At 28.7% G+C, this 16,258-nt stretch overlaps 1 protein-coding gene across 2 annotated transcripts in view; it reads left to right on the top strand.

Annotated features, from left to right (window-relative positions):
- The first annotated feature begins 442 nt into the window (after positions 1-442).
- Positions 443-16,258, top strand: part of LOC103580151 (uncharacterized) — a 33,250-nt gene continuing 17,434 nt past the window's right edge. For both annotated transcript variants that reach the window (XM_053739773.1, XM_053739767.1), the window contains exons 1-6: positions 443-783; positions 5,139-5,962; positions 13,425-13,687; positions 14,361-14,806; positions 15,017-15,232; positions 15,658-15,769. In XM_053739773.1, coding sequence (XP_053595748.1) covers positions 5,470-5,962; positions 13,425-13,687; positions 14,361-14,806; positions 15,017-15,232; positions 15,658-15,769 — 1,530 coding nt within the window. In that variant the 5' untranslated portion in view covers positions 443-783; positions 5,139-5,469. The remainder of the gene's footprint in view (positions 784-5,138; positions 5,963-13,424; positions 13,688-14,360; positions 14,807-15,016; positions 15,233-15,657; positions 15,770-16,258) is intronic.

Raw genomic sequence — 16,258 nt, 5'->3', positions numbered from 1 at the left:
TTTTAGTTGCAGAAATAAATAATGATCAAAATTTTAGTCTAAATTGGCAACTAAAAAAATGTCACAGTGTACTAAAATAGTGAAAGCCAACGTAAAATCTGGCAATTAAAACTACACTGTCAAGAGCAGGGAACAAAAAAATAGTGATGACAAGAATACTCTTCATACCATTGTAGTAAAAGTCCTTAGATTATTAGTGCCAAGTCAGGAGCTGAAAGTGTGCTTTTTCAAGTGGTATTACACTACTAATATATATATTCAACTACAAACTACAAACTACAACTACATAGGACGACATAGGTTCACGGGGTAGCGGAAGTAAAGCACAGAACGTCAGTGGCGTTGGTGGCGTTGGCAGAAGAGGAAGAGGACAGATCGCGTGCCCGGTCAGACGTCAGTAGAAAGAGTCAGTTCCGCGCGGACCTCAGTACAGCGAGGACGTTATCTCTGCGCGATTCTAAATCTGCCTAACTTAACTAGCTAGTCAACACCCGACGTTTATATTTGTATACACATTACATTGTATAATAATAATAATAATAAATATAATGTGTAAATTTTAAATATCTTCAAGATACAATTTATTACACATATTTTTGCCAAAACACTTCTTGTACTTGTTAGACTATTTCTTCCTCTTATTCCTTCGGGCCAATTCGAGACGCTTTCAAACTTAAACAATCTTGCCAACAATCATTTTTAATTTTTACTTGTTTTTTATTTTTACATCTGTGATAAGACCGTCACTTACGTCTTTACCTCCGTCACCTGGAATTTTTAATGGTAACGTTAATATTTTTTTATTAATAAATAAATAAATTGATTAATTAATTAATTAATGTGAGACATGTAATTAATATTACTATAGATAATTTTACGTTTTGAGAAAAAAAAAATTTAATTTTGGGCAAATGAAATAAGATTTATTGGAGCAATGGTAATAATATCTTGAGGATAAAATATTTGTTAATTTATTAGTATATAATGGTTTAGTATAACGTAAATGCATGTACAAGAAGGCTCTTGTACTTCCCGCATCTTGTTGCTATTAGGCCGGCACGCCTATATATAGCGGAAGTATAATTAAATCCACTCTGAATATTAAATGTTGCCAACTATTTGAGTTCCTCTTTCTCAAATTCTTCTTCTTCTACTGCTTCTACTTACTATTTTTTAATCTTTACTTCTGTATCCTCCACTCCATGTCGAGTGTCCAGTACTCGTGCTACTTTCTAGTGCCCATTACAATCGTAATTGTCATATTTTTAATTATTATTTCATATTCATGGCTGCAATTATTTTATTTTTTTAATTTTTATTAAACACTATTTATATTTCATTCTTATTAAATTCGTCAATCGACACTTTGTCATTTATTCATGTATTATTTTTATTTTACCATTTTTTATCGCCGGTTATTTTATCACCGAATCATTTAAATAATTGATATCGCCAATTCGGTCCGAAAATTATTCTCGGTTCACCGTCGGAAGTTTAAAATTTAACGAGACATCTTTTTTTATTTGCGACAAGCATTTGCCACTAGGTCAGTTTGTTTTTAAAATATTTTTTCGATCTCTATGTTGAATTATTTTATTATAAATTAACAATAGAAGTTTTTACATTCCAACAATTTCATATTTTTTTTTTTTTAATTGCCGCTCATTCGTCAGATGGTTCGTATGTAAAATATAAAAAGTTTGTAAATTGGTTGTTGCTTTAAAAAAAACATTCCGATGATTAAACAATGGACTTTAGTTATTCTCGGATCGGTGCGAGCTTCCGACGATGTTCTTTGCCAGACGGTTCAGTTTCAATGTACAGCTGTAATTTAAATCTACTTGAAATTATCAAGATTAAATTCCGATGTTTTAAGTATTTTTAATTAATTTTTACTCCCAAGCGTTACATTGCATCAAAATCATGGCATTTTCTGTAGGAATTCTATTGAATTTAAAATCGGATTTTTTTTTTTAAATTTTTAAAATTTAGTTGGCGGGTAAATTTGAATGAAATTGAATGTCGGTGGTCATTATAAGTAGGTCGAGGATGTTTGTAATTATTTTTTGTTGATCGTATGTAGAATTTGAGGCTTTACGCATTTGAAGTTGTTGGCTCTTAAAATATCCGCGTGCACTAGAGGTTGACGGCTGGCAATCAGCGCAGACACTTTAAAACTCTTCCTCTTTACTATATATTCTTCATAGTCTATCGCAAACTCAGCTATTATTAATCAACAATAACAGTATGAAAAACAAAGTCAAGTATAATTTACAGACTAGAGATCGCTAGTGAGTTAATAATAAATTAATCAACAAAAACACCAACTGAGTCTTGTTATTTTATTATAATTGACTATTCTTCGTAGACGTTAATTATGTCCCGGGTAATGGAATAGATAATTTAATTATTTACAAAATAATATACTAAACTTTTGGTATATGGTTGTAAAGTTTTATGTCAGGGAAAAAATTTAACGTGACAAGAGAAAATAAAAATAAAGTTTACTTTCATATGAGGCTTAAACTTGTATATACTGCGGCCGTACGATGGCTTTAAAGTTTGCTTTTATTTTTGTTTATATGTAAACAATCACTAGAAAGTTATTAGGCTTCTTCATATTTAAGTTTCCATCACCATTTTTATACTCAAATTACTTGCTATCAAAATAAAAAAAAATTTTTTATTTTATTTACATTTGCTGGGAATAAATAAAGAAGTCCGACGACACTAATTTACTATATTCCGTTATTGGTACCTGAATATTTTACTACAAAAATTTTATAATAGAAAACTTTTGAGAAAAAAAAATAAAATAATTTTCTAAAGTTAAATTACTTTTATTCATTTTAACGAGTTTTTAATTGTAAATTTTTTTACGTCAAAACTACGGTAATTTTTTTTTATTATTTTTAAAGAAAAAATAAAATGTATAAACTAATAAAATAAGATTATTAATTATTGTCTGTAAATTTAAAATTATTAAATTTTTTAAATTTGGGTTAAAAAAATAATTTTTTACTGAAAGTTTGGTCGCAAGTATTTTAGGTCTTATAAAAAAAATATTGAGTCCATTGTAAATTCAATAAAAATTAATGAACTAAAAAATTAAGTAGTTCGAGTAAAATAAGCACGTTCGCTGATCACAATAGAAGCTAATTGTGATATTTTTAGTATATAAAAAAATATCACGTAATTTATAATAAACTTTTTTTTATTTAAATCAAGATAAATTTTTTTTTTACAAAAAGTTAATAAATTTTCACTGAAAAAAAATTGCGGAGTAAATCCAGAGCTGATGACCGTTTATTTATTTAATCCTCTCGGAGTAAAATTTACTCCAAAGGGGAGTTTATTTTTATATCAAAAGTCTGAATCAGAGTGAACTTGGATTTAAATGAAATTCAGATTACTCCGCTGAAAAAACAAAATTCTATATTTGAGTCGTTCATTTGAGAAACTCCATAAGTCAAGAATACAAAATTTTTTAGGAAACACAAAAAACATTTTTCTGGAAAAATTTGCCATTGAAATAGTAAATAAATAATTGAAGAGAATAATGTTTGTGTCTCTGAAAAATATTCAAACAAGAAAAATTCAATTTTCTAATTGAAATTACTTAAAAAAATTATTTAAAGTTGATTGACTTATGAGGTTTCTCAACCAAACGGAAGAAAAAGTTATAAAATCATCGTTTTTTTAATTTTTTCCACTTAAATAATTTATTAGACTGATAAAATGGAGTATATAATAAGTATTTAAACTCTGAAACTCAGAAATTACAAAAAACAATAATTAATTTAAGTACTTTAATTAGTCATATTATTTTTTTTTCCAAAAAAAGCGCGAATTTTAAATAAAAAAGAAAAAATTATTTCTATAAAACTAAAACTGCATATGTTTATTTGAAAAACCCCATAAGTCGTTAACGTATGGGGTTTCTTAATAAAATGAAATTTTTGTCACCCCGTTAATTATTTTTTAAACACTGATTTGATGGATACTTTTATTAATTTCTATGGGGGGACATCCAAAAAACCCAAAAAGACAAAAACCCCAATTTCGAAAAAACATGACTTATAGAATTTCTCAAATAAACGATTCATTTACTCCTTATGCGAAGAGAATTCTTCTAAAACTCCGGAACTCCGAGTGGAAGTAAATTCAAATTAAAATAAAATCTGTAATCTCTCCCATTTATTTACAGTGCAATAAAATTTGAAAAATTTATTCAATTAATTAACACCCACTCATTTGCTTATATTTATTTTTTCTTATCCTCAGTATCCACGAATTGTCTTTATAAAAAATAAAATAGTAGAAAACAATGTGGGAATAAAATTTATAATAAACACAGGAATGTAAAGACGAAAGGTATTTTATAAAACCAGGTGATAAGATTTTTTTCTTAGTACTTTATTTTCTTATTCAACTCTCCCAAGTCACTAATGTGATTTCCTTTGGGGATATTGGAATTATTGGAAACGTCGGGTCCAATACGTTGCTCACAAGTAAAACCAACACCCCATTAATCACCAAAATTACACAGTCCATTTAAAATTTAAGTAATAAAAAATTTCCCCCTTTTATTAAAAAAAATTAGCAATCTTATAAAATCAATCGTCGGATTATCATATTTTTTTTTATCTTCCGTTCAATTATTCATGCTCCATACCCCTTAAATAACTCAGCTCTGAAATTTTAATTTAAAAATTTAAATATAAATTATCGCTAATTACGTACTTATAAAAGTTACCATAATCTGTGCGTCATTAAAAATAAAATTTTATAAACTAAAAAATATCCGGTCGAATGATTTCAAATAGCCGACCAAACTTACCAATTTAATTTTAATTTAAAATGTATTTAACATCTGAAAACTTTATAATTTGGTTTAATAATTTATATACAAGTTAGTTACTTAAAAATTAATAAAGTTACTACAGAATGTGTAGTTTGTTTTTAATTTAATTAGACTGAAACTTTTAAACCGAAATTTATTTGAAATCAAATAAATTATTCCTCACCTCGAACAAAATTTTAAAACTCATTCCCAATGGGTTCTATTATTTTTTTACTGGTATTCAATTCCAAATGAAAATTTAATTGATTGTTGTAAATTTTTAAAAATGTTACAGATGTAATCCATAATCCCACAGTACAAATATCACAAGTGTATCAACATATGTCAGTAAATCTGCGTTGCAAAAAAAAAAAATTCAAATTTTCCAAATGTTTGAACGTAAAATAAGTTAACAATTTGGAAATCATGTTCGAATCGCTGTCATCATTATTATCACCGTCAGTGTTAATCAAAAGAAGAAAAAAGTTTCACATTAACAGCAAAAGTTTTAAAAAACAAATTAAGAATTCGTTAAATGATGAATTGCATAAGCGCGATGTGTGCGCATCCGGGAACAACGTCCACTGGGTCGTCAAGGAAGATAATTTATACGATTTTGACCGGGCATGTACGTCATCTATCCGGCCGACGAGCTTCTCAGAATCTACGATAATCCTATCCGTCGTTTTTCATTGACTTGTTCGTATACTACTTCAGTACAATCTACATCTCCATCTCCATCTTCGTCACCAGTTACACCTGCAATTGAAAAATCACATCATGACAATGACTGCCTTGACGGAGAAGAAAAACCTAAACAGAGACAATTAAGAACTTTTAAAAATTTTAGTGATAAACAGAAAAATAAAAAAAATAGTAGTAATAGTACATTGAGCGTTACTTCTGAACAGTGTAATAAAAATAGTAAAAATATAAGAAACTTTAGTATAAGTAAGAAGTTAAACAGTTCAGTGAGTAGTAAAAAAAAATTAAACAGCCCGATTATGCAAAATCGAAACGGTGAAGAGGGTAATAATCCCTTTAAGGATCTGACACATGCCACTCTCAATGAACCTCTCAAACAACATAATGGCAATGCTCTTAAGCTTGTACAAACTGGTAAGTACTTTTTTAAATAATAATTGTCATTTTTCTAGTTGTTTTTATTTTAACTTTTTTTGTTGTCATGCTTTAATTTTGTCCATTATAATTATTAATATTTGTTTTTTTTTTTTTTTTTTTTTTTTTATATATATATATATATAAATTTCCAAGTACTTTAATCCACTTGTAATAATTCCACAAAGTACAGCCCACAAGCAAGTAAACGTGAGCTTTTTTTTTATATACTATTACTCTGGTGAATTACACAGGCTTCTGTTGAAGAAAAGTAGAACGTTGATCTTGCTCTTGAGTCTACTTGCGACTTTTGAAGAGAAACTTGGGTTTTAAATTGATAATATATTTTTCTAAGTAAATATTAAATATGTAGGTACATATATTTTTAAAAATCTTTGGTCTATTTGAAATATAAGACAAGTATTAAGTAAATGTGGGAAGATATATTGTTATGTTGAAGCTCGACGTCGATATTCTTGAAACCGAATTTATTGATAAATAAAAATGTTTCAATGTAACATATAATAAAAAAGGGATGGAATGGATGAATGTAAAGAAAAAATGAATATGAAATATGAAATATAATAGGTTGGATGTGAAACAGTAAAAGTACTATTGGCAATTGATTGAAAGCTACGGAGTAGAGATGGGAGAGGTTGAGACTATATAAAATTTATATTGAAATAGCAGACCGCGGAATATTCAGCGGACAGGTTATTCAAATTCAATTTTAATTAACTAATTCCCACTTGAATGTCGTTGCTTGACATATTTACTGTACCCAACTCCGCGTATGAAATATAATTTATACGTTAAATATATAAACATATATACATTTATAATAATAAGCCAGAGGGGCAACAGTTGGAGATGTTAAAAAAATAATGCATCGGGCTTCAAATCCATTTATTTCTTTATTTAAAAATAATAACCGGCGAGGATTTATTAGATAAAATTAATTTTTCAAAAATTTATAAAAAATAAAAATAATTAAAATTTGAAAATAGAACACATTTCAAATTACCGTAAAAATTTTTTTTTTTGTATTTCGGACAAAGTGGAATATTCTTAAAAAACCAGGAAAGATTTTTTTATTGAAATTTATTAAGTACATTAATTAGAAAATGTGAAAAAAAAAATTTCAGAATTAACTCTAGGGTCAATTGTCGAAATAATAAATTAAAAATTTATTTTGCCTTTTTTTTTAATATTTAAACAAAATTTTGCAATCAATAAATATTAAATTTATTGTTAATTTGACGTACATATTTCCGTTTATTAATTCATAATAATAAAATTAATAGTTTTGATGATAACGGAGTACAAAATAAATTTATAATATCGTTTTACAGCTTGGTTCGAAAATCTACATGCACATATGTAGTTTGCGAAAAAATTACCCAACAATACGTTTCAGTAATAAAAAAAAAAATAAGTGTATGATTGATGGTGAGTAGATACAAGTAGTCAAAATGGTCCGACACATAATCTAGTAAAAATATTTCTTCAATGAATAATTTAACTCAAGTAACGATCACAAAAGCATAATATTAGCTCTATATCTTTAATATTTGTTTAGAAAATAAATACAAGCTATTTTGACAGTCGGCTACAAAAACTTTAACTTTCATTAAGTAAATTCCATTATTTTGACACTTCCCTATAATATACGGCCTACTTTTATCTGGTCATCGGTACTATTTGTAATTTCCCGGTACAATCTCCCCTTGATAAAAAATTAAGGTCACTGTGATCAGTTTCCATAGAAAATCTTGAAGGAATAATCGATCTACCCATTTTCTCAAAGACTTAATATATTTTCTTATTTACTTGCGGTATTTTTTCACCCATAAAAAATTCACCGGTCAAACCCCAGATTTTTCTGTTTCTTACGTTTCCTTTTATTTATTTTCAAACACGTGAGATTGAGCCTTACCTCTGTAGCAGCACTTAGTGGTAATTTTCGCGCGTTCACTCGTGCACTAGACCTTAAAATCTTACTTGAGTCAAATACAAAACCATACAATCAAAGAGCAAGCAAATAAGCTTTGAGAGATCTCAGCGACCCTTCGTCAAAAGTTCTCTTGAGCTGTCAAGTTTAATGTTTATTTGACGAGTCACGATCTCACGCACATAATATAAATTTCATGTTGTATTTAATAAAGGAAGGAGTCCCGTTGCCACGGTAACTGCGAGGTGAGCAGGCAAAGTATTGATTTGCCCCACCTGAATTCAGGTCAACTCCTGACTAAACATATATACTCTGCTCATTCTGTACTCAGTACTCGATGTAAAACGCACTCTTTCCGTATTTAAATAATATAAACTTACTTACATATATGTATATATGTACACAAACATATACACAGTAGATTGTTATCTTGATAAGCTCCATACACACTGGATGAATCGTTTATTTCACCCCCATGGCTAAGAATTTTTTCCTAAACATTTTAACCGCACTACTTCCATTTAACTTGATAAAGAATGACGTGACGATTATTATTATTTTCTCTTGGGGTTGAAAAAAAACAACCGCTATTTTTCCATGGAATATTAATATCATGCTATTTATTTAATGTAAACTTGTTACTTTTTATTTCTCTAGATATATAAATATATATTAATAATTGCGGGAAATGAATTTTTTTTTTTATTATTCATCGGCTATGCAACAGGCAGCAGACATTAATCAATTGATTATTCAATCATATGATAGCCAAATCATTGTTCGTGTGTATAGTAGTGATATATATGTATGGGGGTAATAGTAATGGAATATTAAATTTCGTGTCTTGGCTTTCTCGTTTACCTCCCTAATAAAATAGTAATAAATGCACCGCGAACTTTAGCGGGAGGTCGTACTCGGTACACGTGGAGAGCAAGTACTGTAGGGGGTAAAAGTATGAGTATAAGGAGGATAGAAATCAAATTTGTTTGAGCGTGACTCTTGATCGTTGATTGTACACGCTCGTTAAGTAAATTTAATAACCCATATTTTATGTGGATAAATAATAAATATGTCTTTGTTTACCTGCGCTTACATACCTGGGACTTTGAATATTTTTATTTTTATTTTTATTAGTATATATATTTTATCTTTTTGATGATCGTGGTTTACGATGTGTTGTTGTGCTTACACTAATTTTTTTTATGGGCTATTAATGATTTATTTTTACTCGGTTGCTACTTTGACAGATGGTAGTGACCTGAAATGCGAAAGTTTAAATTCTTTGGTTTTTATAATTTTCGCGCGTCATATTAAATAAGCGAGGTAAAGGTTTTGAATATCGTGTGTTCTGAAATTCTTTTTTAGCGACAAAGGCTACAATGTGTCCTGGTTTAAATTTAAGAGGTCTTTATGTAGAGGCATCTTGTACAAATCTAGGTCTTGAACTTGTCAAGACACATGTTAAGCATATCTTAAAATTGTATTTTTAAATTTTTTTCTCGGGAATAAAAGCTTTGGTGGTTTATAAAAATGACTGTAGGGCAGACATGTCAAGTGACATTTCAATTTTTTTTTTAATCTTATTTATTTACTTATTCAATTACTCATTAATTTTATAAATTAACAAAAAAACATATCTTCAAGTATTAATTAAAGAATAATTAAAACTTTTAAGGATTCAGTAGTAAAAAATTTTTTTGAAACTCGTAACCAAAAATCTCCATGGGTTCGAAAGATTTTTTTTTCAATTGCTTTTGATAATGGACACTTTTAAACTGACATTTTTTTTTCAAGCAGTCGACAGTTCGTATTGAAAGAATTATTAGTCACAAAAGAAAGAAAAAATTAATTTTTTAAATTTTTCTTTGAAAATAAAATAGAATAAAATATAAATGACTGAATTCAAAAATTATAATCACATCAATAAATCTCTTTGCTTAGTTATAATTTGAATAGTATAGAGAATAAACTACAACTTACTATTATGTAAAAATTTTTAATTTATTTTATATTAAATGTATGAATGATTCTGGAGGATTTAAATATAATTTTTATAAGTATCAGTAATTTTAAATATTATTTTTATTTCGGCCATTCATAATAATAATAATCGTGAAGTAGAATTAAATTGAGTAATGAGAGTTGAGTACGAAAAGCTGAGTTTAGTGGTATGAAAATTTTCGTAATTTATTAAAAATGATTTAGTTAGGTTTCTCAGAAGCACCGAGTTATAAATATGTAGATTAACTAATTGGATCATCGTGTAAACTAAAGATACCGTGCAAAAATATTATAAACTTATATTACATATTTTCTCACACAAAATTCATAATTATATTTAAATTTCATACCGAAAATATTATTAATAGCTATTAAATTGTTGAGCTTCAATGTTCAAGATGTATAAATAACAAAAAATAAATCGCTAGTATTCATGTGACTGGCGAAACAACGACGAGAGCGTAGAAAGAGGTCGAGACGTAGTTCAACCTGCCGACCAACTTGAAAATGGCACGAACCGCCTTTGTAAGTCATTTAAAAAAAAGTAAAAAAGTAAACTTTTTCCTTACTTCTTTTTCTTCATCATCTTAAAGTTTTTTCTCCAGCCTCCTCCAGTTTTCATATTTTTCTTTCACCAACCGCGAATCAAACTTTACATTAATGTCCTTATAAAAAAAAAGACTTTTAATGTTTTATTTTGTCACATTAAATAAGACTAATTTATTTCAATTCAAATTTATTTTTAATGCCGCGTAAAAAATAATAATTAATAAAAAAAAATTACATATAAATTATTAATATACCAGAAAAGTCATTAGCATAAATTTCTTTCCAGTATTCAGACATCGAAGTGAGTTTAAATTCCATCTTTAAAATTTATATTTCTTTACATAACAAAAGTACATTGTGTTAAAAAATAATTAAAATTAATCCGGTTTAATTATTGTGTTATTCCATGATTTGAATAGAATGATTAAATGACAGTAAACAATAGGGTTTCGATTGACGATAAATATTTGTCTAGCCTTTGACACGTAACTGTTGATGATGTTCGCTGGTTGTTTATATTTTATTTTATTTATTTATATTTATATTTATATTTATTATGACAAATAAAGAGGAAGAAAGACAATAAGTTGGATGAATTGGCAAGTGTGCAGTAATAAACTCACATATATTTAATGGTTGACTATCGTCATGATAGCTGACGTAATGACGTCAAGGGTACGAAGGTGTGGACCAAAATACTAGCAATTATTATTCATCCAAGAAGTCGCGTTCGTTAGATTACACTCATCGCGTGGGTTTATATACTCTAAGCCACTTTACTTGGATATATAAACGTATGCGTAAGCATATGAGGAATACGACAGTGAACTGTCATGCAGCTGTTGCTTACACTAAAGTCGATGATCACCATCAACCAAACTTTATATATATTTATCCATCCATATACCCACAACATTTTGGCTTTGCTTCAAAATACGTACATATAGTTTTGTTACCGTGAAAATCATACTCTATATATTTACGAATATATTTACAAATTACTCTATATATTTACGTTTTTTGACATTATAATTAGTATGATATCCAAAAATATTTTTTTTTTATTTTTAAATTAAAAAAATGTTAAAGTAATAATTAAATAAAATTCAAAGTCAGGGTTGATGATTTAATTTGATAATGATATTTATCAAGATCCAAAAATTCATTTAATTATGATAATTGTATATTTTTTGGTATTTGAAAATGTTTAAAAGATATAAATTTAAATTATTTTTTTGAACCAAGTGATAAATTGAATCAAAAATTTTTTTGATGATAATTTTTTTATTTAATGAGGATCACTACAAATAATTGTAATTAAAGTAATTGATTGGCATTACATTTTTTTTTTACAATTTCAAAACAAACAAATTACAAAGAGTAATCAAATAATTGGTAAGGCCTCCGTATAATGAGATTAAATTTTTGGACGTTGTTGTAAAGTTGATTAAATTTTAAGTAATTGGATTTAAAAATAAAATTTAAAAAACCGCGGTAACAAAATAACTAAAGGCATTTTATTTTTATTTGAGCGTATACTCGATAAATTTTTGAATTTCACTTAAATAACTTCTTCTATAAATAGAACGATGTTTGAAATTCTGGATTAATATGCATCTAAAACTTGCCCAAGTCATAACTTGTATGTATACATCAAAATGTTGACGTACGTCAAACATATAACAATAACCATAATTAAATTATTGAAAATGATAATTGTCAAAGTTCTCTGATATTGATTATTGACAAAGTCTATTGTGAAAATCAAGAATTGAGTAAACATACCCACACCTACGCACAATCACTAGCTCACAGACATCTAAAGTGAGAGTGCACTAATTTGATAAATTAGCAGATGGCAAATTGTATAATTGCCAATGGTAAATTGGTAAGACCGAGGTTTAGTCGAGCTGTTATGTCCGTTGATTTGAATTCGAGCTCCAAGGTAATATATATCTGTATATATATACCTACACATATATTTGTTCTATACATATCTACCTTATAGCCTTTACTAACGAACTCATTTATGACATTATGCGACACGACAATATTGTACACTGTAATTGATTTTAAAAACTTGTACTCTGCCGATTCATTTTTATGCTTCCTCGTGTAATCGATAATATAAATGATTATCATACTGCTGACGATGACAGAAAAAAAAAATATGTAAAGCCGTATGTTGAACTGAAAGCTGGTGAGATAACGTCGGGTCGAAAATAAAAAAAAAATATATATATATATATATATAATTATAAGTAAATTGAGTTAAAAATGATATGATGTCAGAGTGTGGGTGAAGAAGCGCGATTAGTGATGATGATAAAGTTACAATTTTAACGGTGAGAAGGACATTATCGTTGACATTAACGATAGGCGGTTAATATCGGAAAAGACAAGCTTGCGAGTAAGAAAAAGGTATAAAATAAAAAAAGTCTTGGAGTATATGTGTAAAGGTAATGCTGTCTTGGAAATATTTGGGCAGGCTTAATAGTTTTTTTTTATTGTTTCAGTTTTAATGTTTGTCAAAAAATGACAGTGATAGTGAAGAGTTTAAAAAAAAAGTATAGAGGGTAACATGTTTACGTCAGATAACGTACTTCCTTGACAGGCTCAAGTCCAAAACAGTTATTGCTACTGGACACTTGACAATGAGCCAAAAAAGTATTTGAGACATTGAATTATTGTCATGATTGATAACAATGTCAAGATGTACATTTATTTTTTATATCGAACCTATTGTAGACAAATTTTATTTTATTTTATTTTATAAAACTTGTTTGGTTGTTTATTGACGTGCATAAAATAAATTTTATAAATAAGAAAATTTATTTACGCTATTTTTTCTTTGTTTTTATTATACTTTATGTTTATCCGGTGATTTATAGTTCATTTTAATATTAAAATTTTAATACTGTAGTATACTTTTTTTTTATATAATAAACGTGATATTTTCAGTTTCCGACTTCGCTCAGGAGTTCGGGAGCGCGATTGAGAGTCACGCGGCCAATGTACGTCGACTTGTCGACGAGTTCCGCGGGAGGTCGAGCGAAGCTCGGAACGACGCTGGCAGCGGCGGAATGCGACGTATTTGGGAAAGCCTCCTACGGCAAATTGAAGCTGACGCTGCAGCACAATTGGACCTTGCTGCTGTTCTCCAACAACAAATTTCACGGCCTGTTCAAGAAGCCGGTTTTTATCGGAAAATACAGTCACGAAAAGTTTGTATCAATTTATGGGTGTTAATATTTTCTTAAACAATGATAGTCTACTTTAATTATTGTTTTCAAATTTTAATCAGTTCAAAAAATTATGAGGTTTAATTTTCATTTTTTTTTAAATCCACTATGAGGAAAAAAATTTATTGATAAGATGAACGACTCAAAATTTTAACAATCCTCAAAATTCAAAAATTTATTTCTTTCTTTAGTGATCAGTTCAAACAATTTTTTGTTCAATTTGAATTTTTAAAAAATTTATTTGCTTAAAAAATTTTAAACTCAACCGGAAGTGAATGAACTGAAATTTTTTACTCAACTAAAATTCAAATTTTAAATAAACATTTTTTTACTGTTATATTTTTATTTATTTTTAATACTTGTAAAAAAAAAAAAAAAAAAAAAAACTTGAACACTTTTTTGTAACGATAAAGTATAGACTATATTTTAAAAACTTTAGCAATTAATTAACATAAAGTAACTCAAGTTATTTAAAGACACATTACCGCATTATCCCTAAAAAGACCCGATTACATCTAGGGTTCCCTGAAAAACTCGAGGACGACATAAATATAAAGTCCCACCGGTTGATTTATGACCGTAAGGATATCTCACGAATAAACGATATCTAACACAATAAATAATATGAATTTGAATATGTTGATGTTGTCCCCAGGTGTTTGCGCACCGTGAAGCGTACGAGCAAGTGGTGAGCAAGACGGAGGAGAAGCTACAGCGCGCAAGGGTCGATTACAAACGCGCATATGGTGCTCTTTTGAGTATTAACGAGAGCACAACAAGCGAACAGGAACAAAACAATCTAAAACGAGGTTACTTTGAAGCTCACAATGCCTACGTACTTCAACTACGTGCAACCAATGCAATTGCCGAGCGTTATCAGTTTCACTGTCTGCCAGCCCTGCTCGGCGAAATAGCTGAGGTTTACGAAGAACTTTCTGGGCTTACGTGCGGATGCGTTACTAGAATTGCCGAAGCTGCCGGAGAACGTGTCACTGAACAAAATAAACGTTATCAAGCAATTGTCAAAGAAGCTCAAAATGTCTCTGCTCAAAACGATCTACAAGTTATTGCTAAAAATCTTGCGAGCAGCACAACCCCCAGGTTATTTTAGTTCAATTTAATATCTTATCAAATCTACTGCTATCTATAATGAACAAATTGAAAAATTTTACCCAGTAATTATTGATCTGATTTACTGTCTTTAATTAACTACGTACAAACTAATTCAACTAGGATTTAATTATGTAATTTAATTGGAAAATTTTATAATCGATTAATGGGAATTAATAATTACGAATAATTGTCTTATAGAAAACCACCGCGACGGCTGTTCGTACCCCCGTCACCACCCGAACAGATTCCAATGGAAAAAATTAATCAGGTGCCTGCCTTGAGGGATGAATTGGTACCGACTGGAATTAACAGTCAACCGAATCTTGATGATTTGCGCCGCGAGGCTGATTCTCTTACACTAGAAATTGGAAGGCTTCAGGATTCTTTAGATGCTCTGATGCGAATGCAACGCAAGTGAGTACAAACAATAAATTTATATCTTTCTTAATCAAAATCTAACAATAATTAAAAAAATTTACTTTAATATAATATAATTTCATGTAAAAGCCGGGAAAAAATTTTTATTTACGATGATCTTTCATAGTTTAGATTTAAGTCGAGCTAAAAAAGAGAAAATAATCGAGTGATGAAAGTTCAAAATTTTTATTAAGAGAAATTCAAAAACCAGATAAAAAATGAGTTTTAAAAAAATAAATTAAAAAAGATCTTTATGGATTTGTTGATCTTAATAAATCAACGTAGATCTTAAATTTGAAGGAATTAGATTTACGTTGATCTAAATTATTTTTTCCCGGGTAGAGATCAACTTTAATCCTCCCCAATCCGTTCAACTTCCAGGACTGAATTTCTATAGAATAAAAAAAAATTTTACTTTACAGAAGTGCTGAGGGTAATCTTTTCACAAAAGCGGCCGAGCTTCAAGAAGATATCTCGATGAAACGTTTCGATTTAGGAGTTGCCCATTTGCACTTAGCCGCAGTCCAAGCCCAGGTAATGCACCCTATTAATCTATTATATAATTTACTCTTGAAAATTATTAAACCTTCTTGTAAGAAGTACTTAAATTTTTAAACTTCATCTCAAACATCTCCCGCAATTGTTCTTCAACTTACACTTTAGCTATATTGGATTTTTTAACGGTTCACCTCGACAATAAAAAAACCATGCCGGGTAATGTTTTAAATATATATGTATATATCCCCAGGTAAAATATAAGAAAACCCAATTTTTTGGTACGATGAAATTTTATAGTTTAAATATGTACGGCTACTAGCTTATTTATTAAAAACGAAACTTTACTTACATTGTGAAAAGAGCGGTGTTAAAAATGGACTCAATTTAATACCACGCGTTGTTAAAATGAAATAACGCTGGTGTAGGCGGTGTCATTTAATGGTGATAAAATACCGATGTTACATCGGTGTAAAAAAAAATTCCACGTATAAATATGAGAACAAAAAAATGTAATACATATAAAAA

Source organism: Microplitis demolitor, chromosome 1, assembly GCF_026212275.2.
Source record: "Microplitis demolitor isolate Queensland-Clemson2020A chromosome 1, iyMicDemo2.1a, whole genome shotgun sequence".
In the NCBI taxonomy this organism is placed as follows: domain Eukaryota; kingdom Metazoa; phylum Arthropoda; class Insecta; order Hymenoptera; family Braconidae; genus Microplitis; species Microplitis demolitor.
This window is presented reverse-complemented; position numbering and strand designations above follow the sequence as displayed.